Source organism: Strix uralensis, chromosome 35, assembly GCF_047716275.1.
Source record: "Strix uralensis isolate ZFMK-TIS-50842 chromosome 35, bStrUra1, whole genome shotgun sequence".
In the NCBI taxonomy this organism is placed as follows: domain Eukaryota; kingdom Metazoa; phylum Chordata; class Aves; order Strigiformes; family Strigidae; genus Strix; species Strix uralensis.
In genome coordinates, this window is record NC_134006.1 from 2,463,172 (window position 1) to 2,488,611 (window position 25,440).

A 25,440-nucleotide genomic window follows, 5' to 3' on the forward strand; every position below is an offset into this window, starting at 1 on the left:
TAGGGAAAGAGGAACCAGCGCGAGCCAATGGGAGAACAAGTTACCACAGGAGGGGGCGGGACTAACGCGCGCAAACCAATGGAAGAAGAAGTTGCCACAGGAGGGGGCGGGACGAACGCGCGTAAGCCAATGGGGAGAAGAATGACCTCAGAGGAAGGCGGTGCGAACCCGCCCCGCCCCGCTGCGGGGATCGATGGGCGGGACGCGGCGCTTAGCGAACCAATCAGAAGCCGCGATGGCCGTGGAGGACCGGAAGTGTGGACCCTCTTGGGGGGGCGGCGCTCTAGGCGAACCTCTGTGGCCGCGCAGGCGCAGTGAGCGGCGCCCGGCCATGCCGAAGGGAGCGCGCCCGGCGGCGGCCAAGCAGGAGGAATGGCGGGGAGAGGGCGAGGGGCAGGGTGAGGGCGGGGAGCCGGGACCCTCCGCAGCGCGGGGAGCGGAGGCGAAACACCTGGGGGTCGGGGTGGGGGAAGAGGCGGGGAGGGGCCTGGGTCCCCTGAAAGGAGTGAGGCCTGTTGGGGAGGGGGGGCGACAGCCGGGCGCCTGGATCCCCTGGGGGGGGGGGGATTAACCCTATGGATGAGGGGTTCAAAACTTTTTTGGGGGCGGAATTAACCGTTTTGGTGGGGTTTTGGGTGCGTTGAGGGATTGTTGAGGGATTGAGGGGGACAGCCGGGCGCCTGGATCCCCTGGGGGAGGGGGGATTAACCCTATGGGTGAGGGGTTCAAAACTTTTTTTGGGGGGAATTAACCGTTTTGGTGGGGTTTTAGGTGCGTTGAGGGATGGGGGGGACAGCCGGGCGCCTGGATCCCCTGGGGGGGGGATTAAACCTGTGGGTGGCAGGCTCAAAACTTTTTTGGGGGCAGGTTTTGGGTGCGTTGAGGGGGGGGACAAAGTTGGGAGCGCTGAGACACCGGGGTCCCCTGGGTCCTGTAGGCCGTGGGGGGGTGGGGGGACAGCTGGGGCCTTTGGGGTGGGGGTGGCCCTGGCCTCTGGGGTCCCTCAGGGCAGCGTGAGGTGGGTGGGGCTGGGCGTGGCATAGTGACGCTGACCCCTTCCCCCCGCCCCGCCCAGACCAACCGGTGAAGAAGGGCAAGAAAGACCGGCGAGGCAAGAAATCGGTGAGCGCTTGATCCCTTGACCCCTGAGCTTTGACCCCTGAGCCACCCCTGACCTCTGCCCTTTGCCCCCAGTTCTTCGAGGAGCTGGCGGAGGAGGAGAAATCGGCGCCCGCTGAAGCCCACACCCCCCCGGAGAAGGAGGCATCGGCCCAACAGGTTCGTTAGGGCTGGGTTAACGAGGGTGTCGGAGGCCTAATGGCCACAGGGGGTGGGGCTAAGGAGGGTGGGGTAAAAGGGGTGGGGCTAAACTGGGTGGGGACGCTGGAGGAGGTGGGGCTTAGAGATAATGAAATGGGTAATGGCAGGGCTAATTAAGCAGGGGGTTAATGAGGTTTTCTCCCTCTTTCCCAGGCTTCCCGGCGGAAGCGGGACCGGCGGAAAGAGCGGCGGCGGCCGGGGGCGGAGCCTGAGCCTGAGGAGGTGGAGCTTAGCCGGCGCCTGCAGGAGTTGGCAGCTGCTGGCAGTGAGGAAGAGGAGGAGGAAGGTGAGTTCTGTGGGGTTGGAGGGGGCCTTTATCACCCCCTCGCCCCGCCAGGAGCGGCTGGGTCTGAGCTGCAGCTCTGTGGTTCCTCGCTAACCCCTCCCGTCTCCGTCTCCCCCACAGCGCCGGCCCCCAGGAAAGGGGGGAGGAGGAGGAAGGTGAGCGCATTGGGGGGGGGCCCCCAAACAGGGGAGGGACCCTAAAATATGGGGAGGGAGGAATTTGAGGAGCGAGGAACACCCCAAAAGCGGGCAGAAGTGGGAAAATGGGGAGGGGGGACTGAGGCGGAAGAGCCAAAATTTGGGGGTAGATGGATCAAACTGGGATCCCCTGAAATTTGGGGGAGGATGGGGGAGGAAATACTTGGGGGTCCCCCAGTCCCAACCCCTCCATGTCCCCCTCCCAGGGCGGCAATGTCTTTGCAGCGCTGAGCCAGGAGCAGAGCGAAGAGGAGGAGGAGGAAGAGAGGAGGGACGAAGGCTCGCGGCCTGGCAAGGGCAAAAGCAACAAGGTGGGGGTACCCGGCTGCTTGGGTCCGCTGAGGGGGGGGACGGGGGCACCCCAAAAGGTGGGTCCTGTTTTGGGGGAGGGGCCCGGATGCTTGAGTCTCCCCTTTGTGATGATTCCAAGCAGGAGGAAGAGGAGGGTGAGAAGAAGAAGAAGAGCCGCAAGAACGAGAAGACCAAGGGGAAACGGCAGGTGAAGGAGCGGTTTGAGGCTGGAGGAGGGGGGGGGGGGCACCCCATTTTGGAGGTCTCACCCCACTGTTTTCACCCCTTAGGGAAAAGCCGCCAGCGAGGATGAGGCCGAAGGCTCCGATGAGGACGCGCGACCCAAAGGCGGGAAGGTGGGGGGGCAAACAGCCACCTGGGGAGATGGGGAAGGGGGTGGGGGGGGGGGGGGCTGACTCCGCTCTCCCCTCCAGAACAAATTTTCAGCTTTACGTGATGACGAGGAGGAGGAGGAGGAGGAGGAAGACGAGGCCGAAGAGCTCCGGAAGGGCGGCGAGCCCGTGAGTCCGTTGGGATGAGGGGGGAGGGAGGGGTGGGGGGGACCTCCTGGACACCTGGGGTTGATATGGAGGGGGGGGGGGTGTCCCTTGTCACAGCACGAGGAGGAGGAGGACGACGGGAGGAAGGCCGAGCCCGACGCCCGCGTTAGCAAAAAGGAGAAGAAAAAGATGAAGAAGCAGGTGAGGGGGTGGGTGGGCGGGGCTTGGTCCTGAGGGGGCGTGGCTTAGTGTGGATGGAGTGTGGTTTAGTGTGGCGGGAGCTTGGCTTGGTGGGGAGGGGGCGTGGCTTGCTGCGAAGGGGGCGTGGTTTCGGCGCTGACTCCGCCCCCTTTTGCCCCCCCAAGATGGAGTACGAGCGGCAGGTGGCCACCATCAAGGCGGCGGCGGCCGTGGGCGAGAACGACTTCTCGGTGTCGCAGGCCGAGCTCTCCTCGCGCCAGGCCATGCTGGAGAACGCCTCCGATATCAAGGTGACCCCCAAAAAGCTCCCTGGGACCCCTGAAACCCCCCAGACTCACCCCAAAACACACACCCCCCCCCCCCAAAGTTTATTCAGGTGGTATTTAGCCCCCCCCCCCCCAGCACAGGGAGGTGGTATCACCCGTGTTCCTGCACCCCCCCCCCCCCGTGTTAGAGAAGTGGTATCGCCCGTGCCCCAGTGGGCTCCACTGTTGTACTGGGAAATGGGACTGGGATGTGCCGTTATACTGGGAATGGGGGGAACTGGGATGTGCTGTTATACTGGGACTGGGGGGGGAACTGGTTCATGCCATTATACTGGAAATGGGGGGGGACTGGGATGTGCCATTATACTGGGAATGGGGGGAAACTGAGGTATACAGTTATACTGGGAAGGGAGTTGGGCCATGCCATTATACTGGGAACTGGGGGGAACTGGGACATGCCGTTATATTGGGAAGGGAGGGGGGACTGGGCCCCAGCATTATACTGGGAATTGGGGGTAACTGGGCTATGCTGTTATACTGGGAATGGGGGGGAACTGGGCTGTGCCATTATACTGGGAAGGGGTGGAACTGGGCCACACCATTATACTGGGAATTGGGGGGAACTGGGATGTTCCATTATACTGGGAAGGGGGGGAAATTGAGCTATACAGTTATACTGGGAATGGAACTGGGTTGTGCCATTATACTGGGAAGGGCGGGGACTGGGACATGCCGTTATACTGGGAATGGGGGGAACTGGGACATGCTATTGTACTGGGAATGGAACTGGGACATGCCATTATACTGAGAAGGGGGGGAACTGGGAGATGCCATTATACTGGGAACTGGGGGGAACTGGGACATGTCATTATATTGGGAAGGGGGGGGGGACTGGGCCGTGCCATTATACTGGGAATGGGGGGGAACTGGGCCACACCATTATACTGGGAATTTGGGGGGAACTGGGCCACTGTATTATACTGGGAAAGGGGGGGAGCTGGGCCATACCATTGTACTGCAAAGGGGGGGAACTGGACCCCAATATTATACTGGGAAGGGGAAGAACTGGGTTATACCATTATACTGGGAAGGGGAGGAACTGGGATGCACCGTTATACTGGGAATTGGGGGGAACTGGACCACTGTATTATACTGGGAAAGGGGGGGAGTTGGATCATACCATTGTGATGGGGGGGGGGAACTGGATCTTGAGCCTCTACTGGGAAAGGGGGGAACTGGGTTATATTGTTGTACTGGGGAAAGGGGGGAAGCGGACAGTGTTATACTGGGAAAGGGGAAACTGGATCATGGTGTTATACTGGGAAAAGGGGGCACTGGGTCATACCATTGTGCTGGGGAAGGGGGGGGAGCTGGGACACACCATTACAGAGGGAAATGGGGGGAGCTGGGACACACTGTTACACTAATAAAGGGCAGGGGCTGGATTGTACTGGTGTACTGGGAAAGGGGGGGTCATGGGGGGGTCGGGGGGGCCATGGGGGGGTTGGGGGCCCCCCCTGACCCCCCCTTTTCCCCGTTGCAGCTGGAGAAGTTCAGCATCTCGGCCCACGGGAAGGAGCTTTACGTCAACGCCGACCTCTACATCGTGGCCGGGCGCCGCTACGGCCTGGTGGGACCCAACGGGTGGGTGCCCCCCACCCTTCTTGGGGAGGGAGGGGCACGTTATTCCTCCCCCCAACAACATTTAACCCCTTATTTCCCGGCAGGAAAGGAAAAACAACGCTGCTGAAACACATCGCCAACCGAGCGCTGAGCATCCCCCCCAACATCGACGTGTTGCTTTGCGAACAAGGTGCTCCCGGGGGGCGGCGGGGGGGGGGTCTTGGGAGTTTCCTGGCTACTTAAATCCCCCCAAAATATTTAAGAACCCCCCTTAAAACGCTTTTCTGGGTCCGCAGAGGTGGTGGCAGACGAGACGCCGGCGGTTCAAGCCGTCCTCCGCGCCGACACCAAACGCCTCCAGTTGTTGGAGGAGGAGAAACGGCTCCAGGCGATGCTGGAGGGGGGCGACGACGCGGCCGCCGAGCGCTTGGAGAAGGTAAAGAGACCCCGGGGATATCGGGGGGAAACCCCTGAGGAACCCCAAGAATATAATTTTGACGCCGCCGTAGGTGTACGAGGAGCTGCGGGCGATCGGAGCGGCCGCCGCCGAGGCCAAGGCGCGGCGTATCCTGGCCGGTCTGGGCTTTAATCCTGAAATGCAAAACAGAGCTACTAGAAAATTCTCCGGCGGGTGGCGGATGAGGGTGTCGCTGGCGCGGTGAGTGATAAATCGGGGGGGTTTTTTGGAGGCGGGGGGGGGACACACACAAGCGTGGCCGGGAGCTGTTGGTGACACCGGTGTCACCTCAGGGCGTTGTTTATGGAACCGACGTTGCTGATGTTGGATGAACCCACCAACCACCTCGATCTCAACGCTGTCATCTGGCTCAATAAGTGAGGATGAGGAGGGGGGGAAAAGGGGGGGTGAAGGGGTGGGGGGGGACCCTAAACCAGGGGTGGCGCCGAGGTGGGGTGTTGTTGGAGTGGTCCTAAGGTTTGGGGGGGCTGTGGGGAGCGGGGGGTGATGGGAAGAGGGTGGGGGTGGCGCCAAGGGGAGAGTGGTCCCTGGGGGGGGGGGGACGGAACGTGACTGAGGGGTCCCCAAAGTGGGGGTGTGTCCAAAGGGGGGGTGTCCCTAAGTTGGGGCTGTCCTCGAGGGTGTTTGTCCCTGATCTGAGCTGTCCCCAAGGCACAAAAGTGTCCCCAAAGTGGGGGTGTCCCCCCAAAGTGGGGGTGTCCCCAGGGGCGTTTGTCCCCGTTCTGAGCTGTCCCCAAAGTGGGGGTGTCCCCAGGTTGGGGTGTCCCTGAGGGTGTTTGTCCCTAGTCAGAGCTGTGCCCAAGGCAGGAGAATGTCCCCAAGGTGGGGGTGTCCCCAAGGTGGGGGTGTCCCCAAGGCCAGTTGTCCCCAAGGTGGGGGTGTCCCCAAGTTGGGGTGTCCCTGAGGGTGTTTGTCCCCAAGGCAGGAGAATGTCCCCAAAGTGGGGGTGTCCCCAAGGTCATTTGTCCCCAAAGTGGGGGTGTCCCCAGGGGTGTTTGTCCCCGTTTTGAGCTGTCCCCAAGGCATGGGGGTGTCCCCAAGTTGGGGTGTCCCTGAGGGTGTTTGTCCCCAGTCAGAGCCGTCCCCAAGGCAGGAGAATGTCCCCGTAGTGGAGGTGTCCCCAAGGCCATTTGTCCCCAAGGTGGGGGTGTCCCCAAGTTGGGGTGTCCCTGAGGGTGTTTGTCCCCAAGGCAGGAGAATGTCCCCCAAGTTGGGGGTGTCCTACCAAGACAGGATTCCCCTAGGATAAAAGGGGGGCTCGTCCCCACGCTGGGGCTTGTCCCCACAGCCAGGGTGTCCCCTCAACGTCCCCCCATGATGTCCCCGTCCCCCCATTTCCCCCACCCCCCCCAGTTACCTGCAGACCTGGAAGAAGACGCTGCTGGTGGTGTCCCACGACCAGGGTTTCCTCGACGACGTCTGCACCGACATCATCCACCTCGACTCCCAGCGCCTCTTCTACTACCGGGGCAACTACAGTGCGTGGAGGGGGGGTGCGGTGGTGTAATTAGGGGGGGTTAATTACCCTTCTTGATGGCCCCGTGCCGTTGTCTCTTGCAGTGACGTTCAAGAAGATGTACCAGCAGAAGCAGAAGGAGCTGCTCAAGCAGTTTGAGAAGCAGGAGAAGAAGCTCCGCGACCTCAAGGCCGGCGGCAAATCCACCAAGCAGGCGGTGAGCGAGGGGAGATCCCTCTGGGATCCATTCCCTCGGGATCCGCTCCCTTGGGATCTGCTCCCTCGGGGATCCATTCTCTCTGGGATCTGCTCCCTTGGGATCCATTCTCTCTGGGATCCGCTCCCTCTGGGATCCGCTCCCTCTGGGATCCGCTCCCTCTGGGATCCATTCTCTCTGGGATCCATTCTCTCTGGGATCCATTCCCTTGGGATCCATTCTCTTTGGGATCCGCTCCCTCTGGGATCCATTCTCTCTGGGATCTGCTCCCTTTGGGATCCCCTCTCTCTGGGATCTGCTCCCTTGGCATCCATTCCCCCTGGGATCTGCTCCCCCTGGGATCTGCTCCCTTGGGATCTGCTCCCTTGGGATCCATTCCCTGTGGGATGCCCTCCCTGTGGGATCTGCTCCCTTGGGATCTGCTGCCTACGGATCCATTCCCTTGGGATCCGCTCCTTTGGAATCTCCTCGTTTGGGATCCATTCCCTTGGAATCCCTTTTTTTGGGATCCCATCCCTTAGGATCCATTCTTCTTTGGATCCGCTCCCGTGGGATCTACTCGTTTGGGATCCGCTGCCTTGGGGTCTCATCCCTTCAGGATCCGCTCCCGTGGGATCCCCTCCTTTTTTGATTCCCTCCTTTGGGATCGGTTCCCTTGGGATTCTCTCTTTTGGGATCCCATCCTTTAGGATCCATTCCTTTTTTTTGGTCCGTTCCCTTGGGATCTGCTCCCTTGGGATCCCCTCTCTTGGGATCCGCTCCCCCCTCCCGCACCCCCTAGGATGATCATCACCTCTCTTAGTTGCTCTGCACCCCCCCCAATCCCCATTTTGGGGATCCCCATCCCTCCCAGGCTCCCTCCTGCTTCCCGGGATCCGCTGCGGGGATCCAGAGGGATCTGGGGGCCGGGTTGGTGCCGGAGGGGGGGGGGGGGGAGGGCAGTTACCAGGGGCTGTTTCCCCACGGGATTCCCCACGCTTGGATCCCACCACACAGCCCAGCTCCCTAGAAGGGGAGGGGGGTTCAGGGGATCCCCGAGTGGATCCCTGAGTGGATTCCGCGCCCCCCCCCCCCCCCCACCCTCCTCATCCTCAGGAGAAGCAGACGAAGGAAGCGCTGACACGGAAGCAGCAGAAGTGCCGGCGACGGACGGCGGCCGAGGAGGCGGCCGAGGCCCCGGAGCTGCTCAAACGCCCCCGGGAATACACCGTCCGCTTCACCTTCCCCAACCCGCCCCCCCTCAGCCCCCCCATCCTCGGCCTCCACGGTACCAAAGGGTGGGGGGTGGAGGGGGTATTTGGGGGGCTGGGGGGGTGTTATGGGGTGTTTTGGGGGGCATGTGGGGCGCTTGGGGAGTGGTTGGGGGGACCCTGGGGGTTTATGGGGGGATGTGGGGTGCTGGGGGGGGCGTTGAGGGGATTGGGGGGGTGTTAGGAGGGGGTGGGGGCTGTCGAGGGGGTATTGGGGGGGCTGGGGGGTGTTAGGAGGGGGTGAGGGGTGTCGAGGGGGTATTTGGGGGGGTGTTAGGAGTGGGTGGGGGCATTGAGGGGGTGTTGGGGGGGTGTTAGGAGTGGGTGGGGGGCATTGAGGGGGTGTTGGGGGGGCTGGGGAGTGTTAGGAGTGGGTGGGGGGCGTCGAGGGGGTATTTGGGGGGGATGTGGGGCACTGGGGGATCATTTAGGGGGGACGAGGGTGGTTTGGGGGGATGTGGGGCACTGGAGGAGAGGTTGGGGGGGTTATGGGGGGGATGTGGGGCGCTGGGGGGGCCGTTGTGGGGATTTGGGGGGCTGGGGGGTATTTGGGGTGTTAAGGAGTAATTTGGGGGGACTTGGGGTGCTGCAGGGGGCTTATGGACCTCGGGGGGGCACTGGGGGGGGGGAGGTGGGTCCAGGGGGTATCAGGGGGACCAGGGGATCATTTAGGGGGTGTCTGGGCCCCCCCCAAACTCACACCCCCCCCCCCACCAGGCGTCGACTTCGGCTACGAGGGGCAGGAGCTGCTTTTCCGCAACCTCGACTTCGGCATCGACATGGAGTCACGGGGTGAGACCCCACCTAAACCCCCCTGGGGGGGGCCCGAAGATAATGTGGGGGACCCCCAAGAGACCCTACGATAACACGGGGTGCTGGGGTCCCCCTTTTTTCTCCCCCCCCCCCCCCCCCCCCCCTCCATCCCAGTTTGCATCGTGGGTCCCAACGGCGTGGGGAAGAGCACGCTGCTGCAGCTGCTCACCGGGCAGCTGACGCCGGTACGGACCCCCCCACCCCAAAAAAAAAAAGAGGGAGTGCACCCCTAAAATGGGAAGGTGGGGGGGTGTCAAGTTTTGGGGGGTTTTGGGGGTATTTGGGGAGCTCCTGGAGGGGTGAGAGGGTGGGGGGGGGATCTGACAATAACACGCCTTGGGGAGGGGGGGGGAGTGTCTCTTGGGATTTGGGGTGCCTGGGGAGGGGGTTGGGGTGTTCCCAGGGGGTTTTGGGGAACTCCTGGATTTTGGGGTGTCCAAAAAGGAAAAAAAAAATGAAAAAAAAGGAGAAAAAACAAAAAAACCCCAACGTTTCTTGCAGACGCGGGGGCAGATGCGCAAGAACCACCGGTTGGTGAGTGGGGGGCGTGGCCTCGTGGGAGGGGGCGTGGCCTCGTGGGAGGGGGCGTGGCCTCGTGGAGGGGGCGTGGCCTCGTGGGAGGGGGCGTGGCCTCGTGGGAGGGGGCGTGGCCTCGTGGGGCATGGCCTCATGGAGAGGGGCGTGGCCTCTGGGAAAGGGGGGGCGTGGCCTCTGTGGCCAGTGGCCATGGCCTGACCCTTCCTCTCCCTTTATTATACTTTTTTGGGTTTTTTTGGGGCAGAAAATCGGTTTTTTCAACCAACAAGCGGCCGAGCAGCTGCGGCTGGAGGAGACGGCGGCCGAGTACCTGCAACGCGGCTTCAACCTCCCCCACCAGGACGCCCGGAAGTGCCTGGGCCGCTTCGGGCTGGAGGGCCACGCCCACACGCTGCAGATCGCCAAGCTGTCGGGTGGGGGGAGGCGGGGCTAGCGCCTGGGGGGTGTGGGCTAGTGACTGGGGAGGCGGGGCTAGTGACTGGGGAGTGTGGGCTAGCGCCTGGGGAGGCGGGGCTAGCACCTGGGGGTGTGGGTGAGTGCCTGGGGGGCGTGGGCTAGTGCATGGAGGGCAGGGGCTAGTGCCTGGGGGTGTGGGCTAGCGCCTGGGGGGCAAGGCTAGCACCTGGGGGTGTGGGTGAGTGCCTGGGGAGGTGGGGCGAGTGCCTGAGGAAGCAGGGCTAGTGCGTGGAAGGTGGGGGCTAGCGCCTGGGGGGTGTGGGCTAGCACCTGGGGAGGCGGGACTAGCGCCTGGCGCGGGGCGAGGCTAGTGCCTGGGCAGTGTGGACTAGCGCCTGGGGAGGCAGGGCTAGCACCTGGGGGGCAAGGCTAGTGCCTGGGGGGTGTGGGCTAGCACTTGGGGGGCGTGGCTAGTGTGTGGAGGGTGGGGGCTAGCACCTGGGGGCAGGGTTAGGGCTGGGGGCGGGGCTTGGGGTATTTGAATGACATGGGGAAGGGCCTCAGAGGGGGCGTGGCCTTTGAGAGCAGGGGCGGGGCTTGGGGAAATGAGGGTGGGGCCTCACCTGGTGTAGAGCCATGGGGGGGTGGAGCCTCGTGCCGGGGGAGGGGGGCCAAGAGGCAGACCACTGGTGGGCTGGGGGGTGATTGGCAGGGCTCTGGAGCCTATCAGGGAGGGGGCGGGGCTCCCCGGGCTAAGCCCCGCCCCTTCCCGCAGGGGGGCAGAAGGCCGGGTGGTGTTTGCTGAACTGGCCTGTCGCGAGCCCGACGTCCTCATCCTGGTGAGGGGGCGGGGCTTGGGCGGGGGGGGGCGGGGCCAAGCCCTGAGGGGGGTGGGGCCAAGCCGGGGGCAGGGCTTTCTCACCCTCCCCCCCCCCCCCGCCCAGGACGAACCCACCAACAACTTGGACATCGAATCCATCGACGCTTTGGCCGACGCCATCAACGACTACCGGGAGGTGAGAAGGGGGCAAAAAAAAAAGGGGGCGGGGCAACGGTGGGGGGGGGGGGTTGTGACGTCATCGGCGCTTCCCTGTGACGTCACAGCCGTCATCGTGGTGAGCCACGACGCCCGCCTGATCACGGAGACGGGCTGTCAGCTGTGGGTGGTGGAGGAGCAGGGCCTGAGCCAGATCGACGGCGACTTCGACGATTACAAGCGGGAGGTGCTGGAGGCGCTGGGGGAGGTGGTCATCAACCGCCCCGGGAGTGAGGGGGGGGGGGGGGTGTGTGGGGAGGGGCAGGAGCTGTGCCCCCTGCCCTCCCTCCCCCACCCCGGGAATAAAATGGAATGGTGCAGTCGTGGCTGGAACGCGCCTTTGATTTGGGAATGAGGTTTTGGAGGGAATGGGAGCAGTAGGTTCCAGAGTGAACATTGTCAGGAGGTTCCAGAATGAACATTCTTGGTAGGTTCCAGAATAAACGTTTTCAGTAGGTTCCAGAGTAAACATTCGGAAGGTTCCAGAATGAACACACTGTTAGTAGGTTCCAGAGTGAACACTCAGTAGGTTCCAGAATGAACACGCCGTTAGTAAGTTCTAGAGTGAACACTCAGTAGTTCCAGAATGAACATTGTCAGTAGGTTCCAGAATGAACACTCTGTCGGTAGGTTCCAGAGTGAACGTTGTCAGTAGGTTCCAGAGTGAACATTGTCAGTAGGTTCCGGAATGAACACTCTGTCAGTAGGTTCCAGAATGAACACGTTGTCAGTAGGTTCCAGAGTGAACACTCTGTCAGTAGGTTCCAGAATGAACAGTTAGTAGGTTCCAGAATGAACGTCGTTACTAGGTTCCAGAGTGAACACGTTGTTAGGTTCCAGAATGAATGTTAGTAAGTTCCAGAGTGAACACTCAGTAGGTTCCAGAATGAACGTTGTCAGTAGGTTCCAGAGTGAACACTGTTAGTAGGTTCCAGAGTGAACACTCAGTAGGTTCCAGAATAAACATCATCAGTAGGTTCCAGAGTGAACACTCAGTACATTCTAGAGTGAACACACTCAGTAGGTTCCAGAATGAACATTATCAGTAGGTTCCAGAGTGAACACTCTGTTAGTAGGTTCCAGAATGAACGTTGTTAGTAGGTTCCAGAGTGAACACTCATTAGGTTCCAGAGTGAACATTCTCAGTAGGCTCAGAGCCAACGCCCTCAGTAGGTTCCCGAGTGAACCCATCCCACCGCCCCTCCCCCCCCCCGACACCACCTACTCCAGTTTTTTTGTTGTTTTTTTTTCCACCAGTTTATTATTAATGTACAAAATATACAAAAGGGGGGAGGGGCGGGCGCGAGGCCCCTCCCCCGGCCAAGTTTTCACAGAAAACAAGTGTCCGGCGCAGCCCCTCCCCCCCTCCACCCTTCCCCCACCCTCCACCCCCCCCCCCCACCCCTCCCCCCCCACCCCCAATACCCACCCCACCCCCCCCCCGGGCGGCGGCGAGTGGGGGTGCGACAGCCCCGGGCGCAAAAGGGGGGGGGGGGGGGGGAGGAATAAGGGGGGGGGGGGGTGGAAATGGGGCCCTGGGGGGGGGATTTACCCCCGGCCAGGGGCAGTTTTTCCCCCCGGGGGGGTATTTACCCCCCTGGGGGGGTGTTTTTTTTAACCCCGGGCAGCAGCATTTGAACCCCGGGGGGGGGGTAAAGAATAGTGTGTTGGGGGGGTATTTACACCCGCCCAGGGGGTATTTACCCCAGGGAGGGGCAATTGGGGCACAGCGGGGGGGTGGGATTTACCCCCCCGGGTGAATAATTCTGCCCCAAAAGTGGGTATTTACACCCCTCGGGGGGGTATTTACACCCCATAGGTGGGTAATTTTGCCCCAGTGGGGGTATTTACACCCCATGTGTGGGTGTTTACACCCCGAGGGGGGGTTTTACGCCCCATTCTGGGCATTTCTGCCCCACACGTGGCTGTTTCCTCCCCCCCCCGGTGGGTATTTACACCCCTCGGGTGGGTATTTACACCCCTTGGTGGGTATTTACACCCCAATGGGGGGGTATTTACACCCCAATGGGGGGTATTTACACCCCAATGGGGGGTATTTACACCCCATGAGTGGCTCTTTCTGCCCCACAAGTAGCTATTTCTCCCCCCCCCCCCCCCCCCCCCCCGGTGGGTATTTACACCCATAGGTGGGTATTTACACCATTTAGGGGGATAATTACACCCCTCGGGGGGTATTTACACCCCACTCAGGGGGTATTTACACCCCTCCGGTGGGTAATTACACCCCCCCCCCCCCCAGGTAGGTATTTGCCCTCTGGGTGGGAATTTACACCCTTTGGGGGTACTTACGCCCCTTGGGGGGTTATTTACACCCTTTGGGGGTACTTACGCCCCCCCGGGGGTTAATTACATCCATTAGGGGGTATTTACACCCCTCAGGGGGTTAATTACACCCATTGGGGGGACACTGATACCCCAGCGAGGGGCAAGTCGGGCAGGAATTACACCCTCGGGGGAGGGTTTTTACACCCCGAGGCCAGGGGTTACACCCTTGTGGGGGTATTTACACCCCTCAGGGGGTTAATTACACCCTTGTGGGGGTATTTACACCCTTGGGGGGTTAATTACACCCATTAGAAGGACACTGATACCCCAGTGAGGGGAAGGGGGGGGGGCAGGAATTACACCCTTGGGGGAGGGTTTTTACACCCTGGGGGAGGGGTTACACCCTCATGGGGGTATTTACACCCCAGTGGGGGCATTTACACCCCTCAGGGGGTCAATTACACCCATTAGGGGGACATTGATACCCCAGTGAGGGGGAAGGGGAAGGGGGGGGGCAGGAACTCCACCCTGAGGGAGGGGCTACACCCTGGTGGGGGAGGGGGGGTATTTACACCCTCGTGGGGGCCTTTACACCCTGGGGGGGGCATTTACACCCCTCAGGGGGTATTTACACCCATTAGGGGGACATTTACACCCCAGTGAGGGGGAGTAGGAATTCCACCCTGAGGGAGGGGTTACACCTTGGGGGGGGGGGGGGGGCATTTACACCCTCGTGGGGGCCTTTACACCCTGAGGGGGGGGGGGCATTTACACCCTGGGGGGAGGAGTGGGAATTCCACCCTGAGGGAGGGGTTACACCTTGGGGGGTGGGGTATTTACACCCTCACGGGGGTATTTACACCCTGGGGGAGGGCATTTACACCCCTCAGGGGGTATTTACACCCGTGGGGGCATTTACACTCCTCCGGGGGGGTATTTACACCCTCGTGGGGGCATTTACACCCCTCAGGGGGAACATTTACACCCCAGTGAGGGGGAGTAGAAATTCCACCCTGAGGGAGGAGTTACACCTTGGGGGGGGGGGGGGGGCAGCATTTACACCCTCGTGGGGGCCTTTACACCCTGGGGGGGGAGGCATGTACACCCTTGTGGGGGCATTTACACCCCTCAGGGGGGGTATTTACACCCCTCAGGGGGAACATTTACACCCCAGCGAAGGGGAGTGGGAATTCCACCCTGAGGGAGGAGTTACACCCTGGGGGGGGGGGGGGTGGAATTTACACCCTCAGGGGGGCATTTACACCCTCACGGGGGCATTTACACCCTCAGGGGGGGCATTTATACCCTCAGGGGGGTGCATTTACACCCTCAGGGGGGTGCATTTACACCCTCAGGGGGGCTTATTTACACCCGGGGTGTAAAGGGGGAAGGGTGTTTCCATTGAGCGCCGGTGGGGGCAGAGGCCTCATAGAAGCCATAAATGGAGGGAAATAAGGGGGGGGGGGGGGTGGTTTTTGGGGGGGTTTTTTGGGGGGGGGGTGAGGAAGAGGAGGAGGAGGAGGAGGCGGCGGCGGCGCGGGAGGAAGGGCGGCGGGCGGGCGGTTACGGCAGGGGCGGCCAGTTGACGCCGGGGTGGTAGAAGGCGCAGTTGTTCTCGTACCTGCAGCTGCCTTTCAGCATGAAGTGGCGACAGACGGCGCGGCTCGGCAGCTCTGCGTGAGAGAAAATTGGGGGGGGGGGGGGGGGGGGTTTGGGGGGGTGGGAGGGGGTTGGGGAGGGGAAAGGGGGGGACATGGGGGGCGCGTCAGGCGCCCCGGCCCCACGGTGGCCCTCACGGTAGCCCCGGGGTGGCCCCCGGGGCGGTGGGTTTGGGCCACGCGCAGACAAACACACGTTAAAAGGGGGTTTTTTGGGGGGGGGGGGGTGGTCCCTATTGAGGTGGAGGGGGGTTAAGCCTGGCTTAAAGTGGGGTAAGGGGGGTGGTCCCGGGATGGGGTGCTGGGGTTAGAGCGGGGTTTAATGGCCCGTGGGGGGGGGGGGGATGGCGGGTTTAGGGCCCGCTGTGAGTGGATGCTGCGCTAAAGCTGGGTTTAGGGCCCGGTAGGTCTTGCTGCCCCTCCTAGAGCTGGGTCTAACTGCCAGCATGCTCTGCTGCTGGCCTAGAGCTGGGTCTAACTCCCAGCATGCCCTGCTGCCCCTCCTAGAGCTGGGTCTAGCTCCCATTAGGCCTTGCTGCTGTCCTAGAGCTGGGTCTAACTCCCAGCAGACCCTGCTGCCCCTCCTAAAGCTGGGTTTAGCTCCCAGCATCCCTTGCTGACCCTCCTAGAGCTGGACTGCAACTCCCAGCATGCCCTGCTGCTGGCCTAGAGCTGGGTCTAACTCCCAGCATACCCTGCTGCCCCTCCTAGAGCTGGGTTTAGCTCCCAGCATACCCTGCTGCCCCTCCTAGAGCTGGACTACAACTCCCAGCATGCCCTGCTGCTGCCCTAGAGCTTGGTCTAACTTCCCGCATGCCTCACTGGTGTCCTAGAGCTGGTTCTAACACCCAGAACACCCCACCACTGCTCCTAGAGCTGGGCTTAACTCCCAGCAGGCCTCACTGCTGCCTGCCCTAGAACTGCTTAGAGCCACACTCCACTTCCCAGCATGCTTTGCTGCCCCTCCTAGGGCTGGTTTTAACCCCCAGCAGACCTCACTGCCCCTCCTCGAGATGGTTTTAACTCCCCACAGGCCTCACTGTCCCCCCTCGAGCTGGTTTTAGCTCCCAGCATGCCTTGCTGCCCCTCCTAGGGCTGGTTCTAACTCCCAGCAGGCCTCACTGTCCCTCCTAGAGCTGGTTTTAGCTCCTAGCACACCTCAGTGCCCCTCCTAAAGCTGGTTTTACCCCCCAGCAGGCCTCAGTACCCCTCCTCGAGCTGGTTTTAACTCGCCGCAGGCCTCACCTGCCCTCCTTGAGCTGGTTTTAGCTCCCCACAGGCCTCACTGCCCCTCCTAAAGCTGGTTTTATCTCCCAGCATGCCTCAGTACCCCTCCTAGAGCTGGTTTTACCCCCCAGCAGGCCTCACTGTCCCTCCTAGAGCTGGTTTTAGCTCCCAGCACGCCTCAGTGCCCCTCCTAGGGCTGGTTTTACCCCCCAGCAGGCCTCACTGTCCCTCCTAGAGCTGGTTTTACCCCCCAGCAGGCCTCACTGTCCCTCCTAGAGCTGGTTTTAGCTCCCAGCACGCCTCAGTACCCTGCCTAGAGCTGGTTTTAGCTCCCAGCACACCTCAGTGCCCCTCCTAGGGCTGGTTTTACCCCCCAGCAGGCCTCACTGTCCCTCCTAGAGCTGGTTTTAGCTCCCAGCACACCTCAGTGCCCCTCCTAGGGCTGGTTTTACCCCCCAGCAGGCCTCACTGTCCCTCCTAGAGCTGGTTTTAGCTCCCAGCACGCCTCAGTGCCCCTCCTAGGGCTGGTTTTAGCTCCCAGCACTCCTCAGTGCCCCTCCTAGGGCTGGTTTTACCCCCCAGCAGGCCTCACTGTCCCTCCTAGAGCTGGTTTTAGCTCCCAGCACACCTCAGTGCCCCTCCTAGGGCTGGTTTTACCCCCCAGCAGGCCTCACTGTCCCTCCTAGAGCTGGTTTTAGCTCCCAGCACGCCTCAGTGCCCCTCCTAGGGCTGGTTTTAGCTCCCAGCACTCCTCAGTGCCCCTCCTAGGGCTGGTTTTACCCCCCAGCAGGCCTCACTGTCCCTCCTAGAGCTGGTTTTAGCTCCCAGCACGCCTCAGTACCCTGCCTAGAGCTGGTTTTAGCTCCCAGCACGCCTCAGTGCCCCTCCTAGGGTTGGTTTTACCCCCCAGCAGGCCTCACTGTCCCTCCTAGAGCTGGTTTTAGCTCCCAGCACACCTCAGTGCCCCTCCTAGGGCTGGTTTTACCCCCCAGCAGGCCTCACTGTCCCTCCTAGAGCTGGTTTTAGCTCCCAGCACGCCTCAGTGCCCCTCCTAGGGCTGGTTTTACCCCCCAGCAGGCCTCACTGTCCCTCCTAGAGCTGGTTTTAGCTCCCAGCACGCCTCAGTGCCCCTCCTAGGGCTGGTTTTAGCTCCCAGCACTCCTCAGTGCCCCTCCTAGGGCTGGTTTTACCCCCCAGCAGGCCTCACTGTCCCTCCTAGAGCTGGTTTTAGCTCCCAGCACGCCTCAGTACCCTGCCTAGAGCTGGTTTTAGCTCCCAGCACGCCTCAGTGCCCCTCCTAGGGTTGGTTTTACCCCCCAGCAGGCCTCACTGTCCCTCCTAGAGCTGGTTTTAGCTCCCAGCACACCTCAGTGCCCCTCCTAGGGCTGGTTTTACCCCCCAGCAGGCCTCACTGTCCCTCCTAGAGCTGGTTTTAGCTCCCAGCACGCCTCAGTGCCCCTCCTAGGGCTGGTTTTACCCCCCAGCAGGCCTCACTGTCCCTCCTAGAGCTGGTTTTAGCTCCCAGCACGCCTCAGTGCCCCTCCTAGGGCTGGTTTTAGCTCCCAGCACTCCTCAGTGCCCCTCCTAGGGCTGGTTTTACCCCCCAGCAGGCCTCACTGTCCCTCCTAGAGCTGGTTTTAGCTCCCAGCACACCTCAGTACCCTGCCTAGAGAGCTGGTTTTAGCTCCCAGCACACCTCAGTGCCCCTCCTAGGGCTGGTTTTACCCCCCAGCAGGCCTCACTGTCCCTCCTAGAGCTGGTTTTAGCTCCCAGCACACCTCAGTGCCCCTCCTAGGGCTGGTTTTACCCCCCAGCAGGCCTCACTGTCCCTCCTAGAGCTGGTTTTAGCTCCCAGCACGCCTCAGTGCCCCTCCTAGGGCTGGTTTTACCCCCCAGCAGGCCTCACTGTCCCTCCTAGAGCTGGTTTTAGCTCCCAGCACGCCTCAGTGCCCCTCCTAGGGCTGGTTTTAGCTCCCAGCACTCCTCAGTGCCCCTCCTAGGGCTGGTTTTACCCCCCAGCAGGCCTCACTGTCCCTCCTAGAGCTGGTTTTAGCTCCCAGCACACCTCAGTACCCTGCCTAGAGCTGGTTTTAGCTCCCAGCACGCCTCAGTGCCCCTCCTAGGGTTGGTTTTACCCCCCAGCAGGCCTCACTGTCCCTCCTAGAGCTGGTTTTAGCTCCCAGCACACCTCAGTGCCCCTCCTAGGGCTGGTTTTACCCCCCAGCAGGCCTCACTGTCCCTCCTAGAGCTGGTTTTAGCTCCCAGCACGCCTCAGTGCCCCTCCTAGGGCTGGTTTTACCCCCCAGCAGGCCTCACTGTCCCTCCTAGAGCTGGTTTTAGCTCCCAGCACGCCTCAGTGCCCCTCCTAGGGCTGGTTTTACCCCCCAGCAGGCCTCACTGTCCCTCCTAGAGCTGGTTTTAGCTCCCAGCACACCTCAGTGCCCCTCCTAGGGCTGGTTTTACCCCCCAGCAGGCCTCTCCGGCCCTCCTCGAGCTGGTTCTAACTCCCCGCAGGCCCACAGCTGCCCTCCAGCCGTGGAGGGGGGGTAGGGGGGGGGAAGTGGGGTCCCTAAGCACTCCCAGCATGCCCTGCGGCCGCCGTGGGGGAGGGGCTCTCCTCTCTCTCCCCCCCCGCCCCGTCCTAGAGCCCCATGGGGGGTCGACGCCAGTCGGGGCCTCGTCCCCAAGGTCCGGGGGGCTCGAGGGGTTGGAGGGGGTGGGGGGGAGGTTCCCCCCCTCTCCATCGGGGTAAAAAAGGGGGAGGGGGGCGGAGGCGGGGAGGGGGCACCCACTGGCCCCTCCCAGCCAGGGCCGGGCCCCCCCCAAAGCCAGGCCCCACAGCCGCCGCCGCCGCCCCCCCCCTCGCGAGGGAGGCGCCGGGGGGGGGCCCTCCCCCCCCCCCCGCATTTACCTCCTCCGTGGCCTCCGCCGTGACCCCGGGGGTGATCGCCGGGGTGGCCTCTGCCGTGTTCGCCGTGGCTACCGGGGGGCCCCCCCCTTGCGCCGCCGCCGCCATTTGGGGGGCCCCCGTTGCGCCCCCCCCCCTCCTCCTCCTCCTCCTCCTCCGCCGCCGCGGCATCGATAGGGGGGTTCAGCGCCGCTACGGCCGCGGGGGCGGTGGAAGGGGCCCCCCCCGCGCATGCCGCCGCCGCCGTGGGGGCCACCTCGGAGGGTCCCCCCCCCCTTCAGGCGTTTCCCAAAACTCGCCGCCGCCGCCGCCGCCGCTTCCTCCTCCTCCTCCTCCTCCTCCTCGTTGGGGGGGGGGCGGCCCTAAAAGTCGGGGACCGCCTGGGAGCCCCGGACCTGGGGGGAGGCCGGGTCCCCCCCCGCCTCCTCCTCCGTGGGGTCCTGTGGTGGTTGGGGAAGGGAGAATGAAAAAAATAAGTATAAAAAGAAAAAAATAGTGGTTTTTTTTTTTACTTATTTCACACCCCCCCACCCCCAAATTTTGGGGGGTCACTTACCCGGCATGGGCCCCCCCGGGGGGAAGTGCTGCATGGCCTTGGGGCCGGGCGGGAAGCCGTTGGCCATGGGGCCGGGGCCCAGCAAGCCGTGGGGCACTGTGGGGAGAAAAAAATAGAAAAAAAATTAAAAAAAAAATATAAAAAAAGGGGTGTTAATAAAGAGGGGGACCCCCCAGCCCATCCTTGGCCACCCCAGTGGTCAGCGTGTGCCCCCCGTCAAGGAGGCGAAAAGGATAGTGACACCCCCCCCCCCCCAGCAGTGGGATGTCCCCAAGTAAGGGACCCCCCCCCTTTGGGTCACCCCAGGGGATGTGGGGTCCCCAAGGGCACCCAGAAAGTGTCCCCAAACTGAGGGGACCCCCCCCGTGTCACCCAGGGGATGTGGGGTCCCCAAGGGCACCCAGAAAGTGTCCCCAAACTGAGGGGACCCCCCCATGTCACCCAGGGGATGTGGGGTCCCCAAGGGCACCCTAAGCTTGTCCCCAAACTAAGGGGACCCCCCCCGTGTCACCCCAGAGGAGGTGGGGCCACCAAGGGCACCCAGAAAGTGTCCCCAAACTGAGGGGACCCCCCTGTGTCACCCAGGGGATGTGGGGTCCCCAAGAGCACCCAGAAAGTGTCCCCAAACTGAGGGGACCCCCCCCATGTCACCCCAGGGGATGTGGGGTCACCAAGGGCACCCAGAAAGTGTCCCCAAACTGAGGGGACCCCCCCATGTCACCCCAGGGGATGTGGGGTCACCAAGGGCACCCAGAAAGTGTCCCCAAACTGAGGGGACCCCCCCGTGTCACCCAGGGGATGTGGGGTCCCCAAGGGCACCCAGAAAGTGTCCCCAAACTGAGGGGACCCCCCCGTGTCACCCAGGGGATGTGGGGTCCCCAAGGGCACCCTAAGCTTGTCCCCAAACTAAGGGGACCCCCCCCGTGTCACCCCAGAGGAGGTGGGGCCACCAAGGGCACCCAGAAAGTGTCCCCAAACTGAGGGGACCCCCCTGTGTCACCCAGGGGATGTGGGGTCCCCAAGAGCACCCAGAAAGTGTCCCCAAACTGAGGGGACCCCCCCCATGTCACCCCAGGGGATGTGGGGTCACCAAGGGCACCCAGAAAGTGTCCCCAAACTGAGGGGACCCCCCCATGTCACCCCAGGGGATGTGGGGTCACCAAGGGCACCCAGAAAGTGTCCCCAAACTGAGGGGACCCCCCCGTGTCACCCCAGAGGAGGTGGGGTCCCCAAGGGCACCCTGAGCTTGTCCCCAAACTGAGGGGACCCCCCCCATGTCACATCCCCAGGGGCACCCCAAGCTTGTCCCCAAATTAGGGGGTCCCCCACACCCCACCCCCAGTGTCACCCCCCCCCCCCCCCCCCCCCCCCCAAAGATGGGGACAGGTCCCTCGGTGTCACCTCAAGCTGAGGGGACCCCCATGTCACACCAAGGCAGGGGAACAGTGTCCCCAAAAGCGTCTCCAAGCCAAGAGCACCCCGACATCCCCATGAGGGCACTGCAGTGTCCCCAAGAGCGTCCCCAAGCCAAGGACACCCCTATATCCCTCTCACGGCACTTGACAGTGTCCCCAAGAGTGTCCCCACGCGTGTCCCCAAGCCAAGGACACCCCTAATTCCCTGGCAGGGCACTGAATGGTGTCCCCAAGTGTCCCCAACATGTCCCCAAGCCAAGGACACCCCTATATCCCCACCGGGGCAGGGGACAGTGTCCCCAAGAGTGTCCCCAAGCCAAGGACACCCCTATATCCCCGCTGGGGCAGAGGACAGTGTCCCCAAGAGTGTCCCCAAGTGTCCCCAAGTGTGTCCCCAAGCCAAGGACACCCCTAATTCCCTGGCAGGGCACTGAATGGTGTCCCCAAGTGTCCCCAACATGTCCCCAAGCCAAGGACACCCCTATATCCCCGCTGGGGCAGAGGACAGTGTCCCCAAGAGTGTCCCCAAGTGTGTCCCCAAGCCAAGGACACCCCTAATTCCCTGGCAGGGCACTGAATGGTGTCCCCAAGTGTCCCCAACATGTCCCCAAGCCAAGGACACCCCTATATCCCCACCGGGGCAGGGGACAGTGTCCCCAAGTGTCCCCAAGGGTGTCCCCAAGCTAAGGGCACCCCTAATTCCCTGGCAGGGCACTGAATGGTGTCCCCAAGTGTCCCCAACATGTCCCCAAGCCAATGACACCCCTATATCCCCGCTGGGGCAGAGGACAGTGTCCCCAAGAGTGTCCCCAAGTGTCCCCAACATGTCCCCAAGCCAAGGACACCCCTATATCCCCGCTGGGGCAGAGGACAGTGTCCCCAAGAGTGTCCCCAAGTGTCCCCAAGTGTGTCCCCAAGCCAAGGACACCCCTAATTCCCTGGCAGGGCACTGAATGGTGTCCCCAAGTGTCCCCAACATGTCCCCAAGCCAAGGACACCCCTATAACCCCGCTGGGGCAGAGGACAGTGTCCCCAAGAGTGTCCCCAAGTGTCCCCAACATGTCCCCAAGCCAAGGACACCCCTATATCCCCGCTGGGGCAGAGGACAGTGTCCCCAAGAGTGTCCCCAAGTGTCCCCAACATGTCCCCAAGCCAAGGACACCCCTATATCCCCGCTGGGCAGAGGACAGTGTCCCCAAGAGTGTCCCCAAGTGTCCCCAACATGTCCCCAAGCCAAGGACACCCCTATATCCCCACCGGGGCAGGGGACAGTGTCCCCAAGAGTGTCCCCAAGCCAAGGACACCCCTATAACCCCGCTGGGGCAGAGGACAGTGTCCCCAAGAGTGTCCCCAAGTGTCCCCAACATGTCCCCAAGCCAAGGACACCCCTATATCCCCGCTGGGGCAGAGGACAGTGTCCCCAAGAGTGTCCCCAAGTGTCCCCAACATGTCCCCAAGCCAAGGACACCCCTATATCCCCGCTGGGGCAGAGGACAGTGTCCCCAAGAGTGTCCCCAAGTGTCCCCAACATGTCCCCAAGCCAAGGACACCCCTATATCCCCGCTGGGGCAGAGGACAGTGTCCCCAAGAGTGTCCCCAAGTGTCCCCAACATGTCCCCAAGCCAAGGACACCCCTATATCCCCGCTGGGGCAGAGGACAGTGTCCCCAAGAGTGTCCCCAAGTGTCCCCAACATGTCCCCAAGCCAAGGACACCCCTATAACCCCGCTGGGGCAGAGGACAGTGTCCCCAAGAGTGTCCCCAAGTGTCCCCAACATGTCCCCAAGCCAAGGACACCCCTATATCCCCGCTGGGGCAGAGGACAGTGTCCCCAAGAGTGTCCCCAAGTGTCCCCAAGCCACGATCTTTCTTATAGCCACAAACCAGGCTCCTAACAGCCCCCTCCCCACGTCACCTATGTGTCCCTGTCCCCCCCAGTGCCACCGTGTCCCCCCCCAGTGTCACCGTGTCCCCCCCCCCAGTCACTCACCTCCGCCGGGCCCCGGCGGCTGAGCCTGCAGATTTCCCAACAAATGTTTGATTTTATCCGAATAATCCGGTTGTTTCATCAATTCCTCCGCTTTGTGGGTGCTGGGCCCACCCTGGGGGGAGAGAAAAAGTGAGGAGGTGGGGGGAGAAAATGGGGGAAAAAGGGCAAAAAAAAAAAAATAAAGGGGGGATCCCCTTTCCCTCCCCCCTCCCCCCCCCAGCGCCGCCGCTGCCCCCCCCCTTGTGTCGCCCCGTTTTAGGGGGGGGGGGTGAGGATTAGAGTGGGGAGGGGGGGGGCTGGTTACCATGATAGAGGTGAGGATCTCCTGCATGTTGATGGGGGGGGCTGGCGCTGGCCCCTGGGGGCTTTTACCGGCCCCTACGCTCCCCATCAGGTTGGCCAGCACGGGGGGGAGTTTGGCTCCTGCTCCGCCGGCGGGATCCGGCGAGGGCGAGGCGGCGCCGCCTTCCAATCCTTCGGGATACGCCACCTCCTCGGCGGAGCAGTCCTGGGGAGGGCAGAGAGGGTTTTTTTTTTTTTTTTTATTTTTGGGGGGGATTTAGAGGGAAAAGGAGGGGGGCGGGGGGGGCTGAGTGAAGTTTTGGGGGGGTTTGGGGGGGGGGGCTCTGGCGGCGCGGGGCGAGGCGGCGCTTACCTCGTCCAAGGGGATGAGTTTGGGCGGCAGCGGCTCGTAGGATTCAGGATCGGGCTCGTGAGGGCTGTCCGGGACGCTGAGGGAAAAGGGGGGGTGGGAAAAAAAAAAAAAAGGGGGGACGGGGGGGAAGGGGAAGGAGGAGGAGCGGTGGGTTAGAGGCGGGTGGATCTCTGGGATCTGGTGGGATCTGCAAACCCCCCCCCCCCCACCCCGGGGATGGAGGTGCCCCCTGCCCCCCCCCCCCGGCCTTTCCCCATGTCTGGAGCCTCAAATTTGGGGTGTTCCCTGAGAGTTTGGATCCTCAGGGATCCTGGGTGTCCCCCCCAAAAAAAACTCTGGATCATCAGGGAGCTTGCGTGTCCCCCCCTAAAATTTTGGCTCCTCAAGAGATCCTGTGTCCCCCCCCCCCCAAAAAGACTCTGGATCCTCACCGATCCTGTGTGTCCCCCAAAATTCTGGATCCTCAGGGATCCTCTGGGTGTCCCCCCAAAATTCTGGAGCCTCAGGGATCCTCAGTGTGTCCCCCAAAACTCTGAATCTTCAGGGATCCCGTGTGTGTCCCCCAAAGATTTTGGATCCTCTGGGTGTCCCCCAAAGATTTTGGATCCTCAGGGATCCTCTGGGTGTTCCCAAAAATTTCGTATCCTCAGGGATCCTGTGTGTGTCCCCCCAAAATTCTGGATCCTTGGGGATCCTCTGGGTGTCCCCCCAAAATTCTGGAGCCTCAGGGATCCTCTGGGTGTCCCCCCAAAACTCTGAATCCTCAGGGATCCCGTGTGTGTCCCCAAAGATTTTGGATCCTCAGGGATCCTCTGGCTGTCCCCCCAAAATTCTGGATCCTCAGGGATCCTCTGGGTGTCCCCCAAAAATTCTGGAGCCTCAGGGATCCTGTGTCACCCCCAAAAATTTCGTATCCTCAGGGATCCCGTGTGTGTCCCCCAAAGATTTTGGATCCTCAGGGATCCTCTGGATGTTCCCAAAAATTTCATATCCTCAGGGATCCTGTGTGTGTCCCCCCCAAAATTCTGGATCCTTGGGGATCCTCTGGGTGTCCCCCCAAAATTCTGGACCCTCAGGGATCCCGTGTGTGTTCCCCAAGACTTTGGATCCTCAGGGATCCTCTGGGTGTCCCCAAAAACCTTTGGCTCCTCAGGGATCCTACAAGCCCCAAAAGGCTCCCCAGGCCCCAGAATCCTCTGGGATCCCACCCAGCCCAGTTTGGATCTGTGGGGAGCTGGGCCCTGAAAAACCCCCCCCGCCCCAGATCCTCGGGGATCCTGGAAGAGTCGGGGCCCAGCGATCGGCTCCCCCCTTTCAGATCCTCGAAGATCCCAGGGGATACCCCCCCCCCGTGAGATCCGCAGGGATCCGAGGGATCGGAGCTCCAGACACATCCCCCAGCGCAAGGATCTGCAGGGCCGCACCACAAAGACCCCTCACAGGTGCCCCGATCCCCCAGGAACCCCCCGATCCCGCTGGGTGGATCCCAAAATATCCAGGCTGTGGATCCGCGGGGATCTGGGGAAGATCCCGGCTCTGTCACCCTCCCACAGCCCCACACGCCATCTCCATCCGGGATACTGGGGAGGATCAACCCCCCCCCTTGATCTAAAGTGGGGATCGAGGGGCAGGGGATCCCCTGGGGTGATCCGCTTCCAAACAGATCCAAAGCGGATCCCAATAGCCCCAAATAGATCCAAAGAGGCTCCAGATAGATCCACAGTGGCTCCAAATGGACCTGAACAGCTCCGAAGGGGATCCAATAGATCCAAATGGATCCAAAGTGGCTCCAAAGAGGATCCAAAGAGGATCCAAAGGGATCCCAACAGCTCCAAAAAAGTCAAAAGTGGCTTCAAATGGATCCAAACATGATCCAAAT

At 62.1% G+C, this 25,440-nt stretch overlaps 2 protein-coding genes across 3 annotated transcripts; one reads left to right on the top strand and one right to left on the bottom strand.

The window, feature by feature from the left end:
- The first annotated feature begins 310 nt into the window (after positions 1 to 310).
- On the top strand, positions 311 to 11,375 carry ABCF1 (ATP binding cassette subfamily F member 1). Of its 2 annotated transcripts, XM_074854196.1 has the most exons (26): positions 311 to 398; positions 1,076 to 1,122; positions 1,195 to 1,278; positions 1,474 to 1,606; positions 1,727 to 1,761; positions 2,010 to 2,114; positions 2,237 to 2,302; positions 2,385 to 2,450; positions 2,529 to 2,615; positions 2,712 to 2,795; positions 2,960 to 3,085; positions 4,605 to 4,705; positions 4,789 to 4,874; positions 4,981 to 5,120; positions 5,194 to 5,342; positions 5,435 to 5,518; positions 6,516 to 6,640; positions 6,723 to 6,835; positions 7,931 to 8,102; positions 8,803 to 8,877; positions 9,013 to 9,083; positions 9,400 to 9,432; positions 9,680 to 9,848; positions 9,901 to 9,909; positions 10,615 to 10,670; positions 10,776 to 11,375. In XM_074854196.1, exons 1-26 carry the CDS (start codon positions 332 to 334, stop codon positions 11,220 to 11,222), a joined length of 2,730 nt encoding a protein of 909 aa, XP_074710297.1. In that variant the 5' UTR covers positions 311 to 331; the 3' UTR covers positions 11,223 to 11,375. The 2 variants fall into 2 exon arrangements, with proteins under 2 accessions (XP_074710297.1, XP_074710296.1); XM_074854195.1 differs by lacking the exon at positions 9,901 to 9,909 and having other exon boundaries at positions 10,607 to 10,670; positions 10,776 to 10,866.
- Positions 11,376 to 14,223: 2,848 nt separating this feature from the next.
- PPP1R10 (protein phosphatase 1 regulatory subunit 10) lies at positions 14,224 to 25,127 on the bottom strand. The gene is given in 9 exon segments (XM_074854229.1): positions 14,224 to 14,826; positions 18,950 to 19,142; positions 19,145 to 19,386; positions 19,503 to 19,598; positions 22,907 to 23,018; positions 23,211 to 23,414; positions 23,562 to 23,748; positions 24,770 to 24,971; positions 25,121 to 25,127. Coding segments are annotated over 9 exon segments (1,353 nt in total). The 3' UTR covers positions 14,224 to 14,716.
- Between the last annotated feature and the right edge of the window lie 313 nt (positions 25,128 to 25,440).

Coding starts and splice junctions, on each gene's coding strand:
- ABCF1 (XM_074854196.1), top strand. CDS start 332: ATGCCGAAGGGAGCGCGCCCGGCGGCGGCCAAGCAGGAGGAATGGCGG. Junction 3,086..4,604: donor AGAACGCCTCCGATATCAAG/GTGACCCCCAAA, acceptor TCCCCGTTGCAG/CTGGAGAAGTTCAGCATCTC. Junction 5,121..5,193: donor CCGCCGAGCGCTTGGAGAAG/GTAAAGAGACCC, acceptor ACGCCGCCGTAG/GTGTACGAGGAGCTGCGGGC.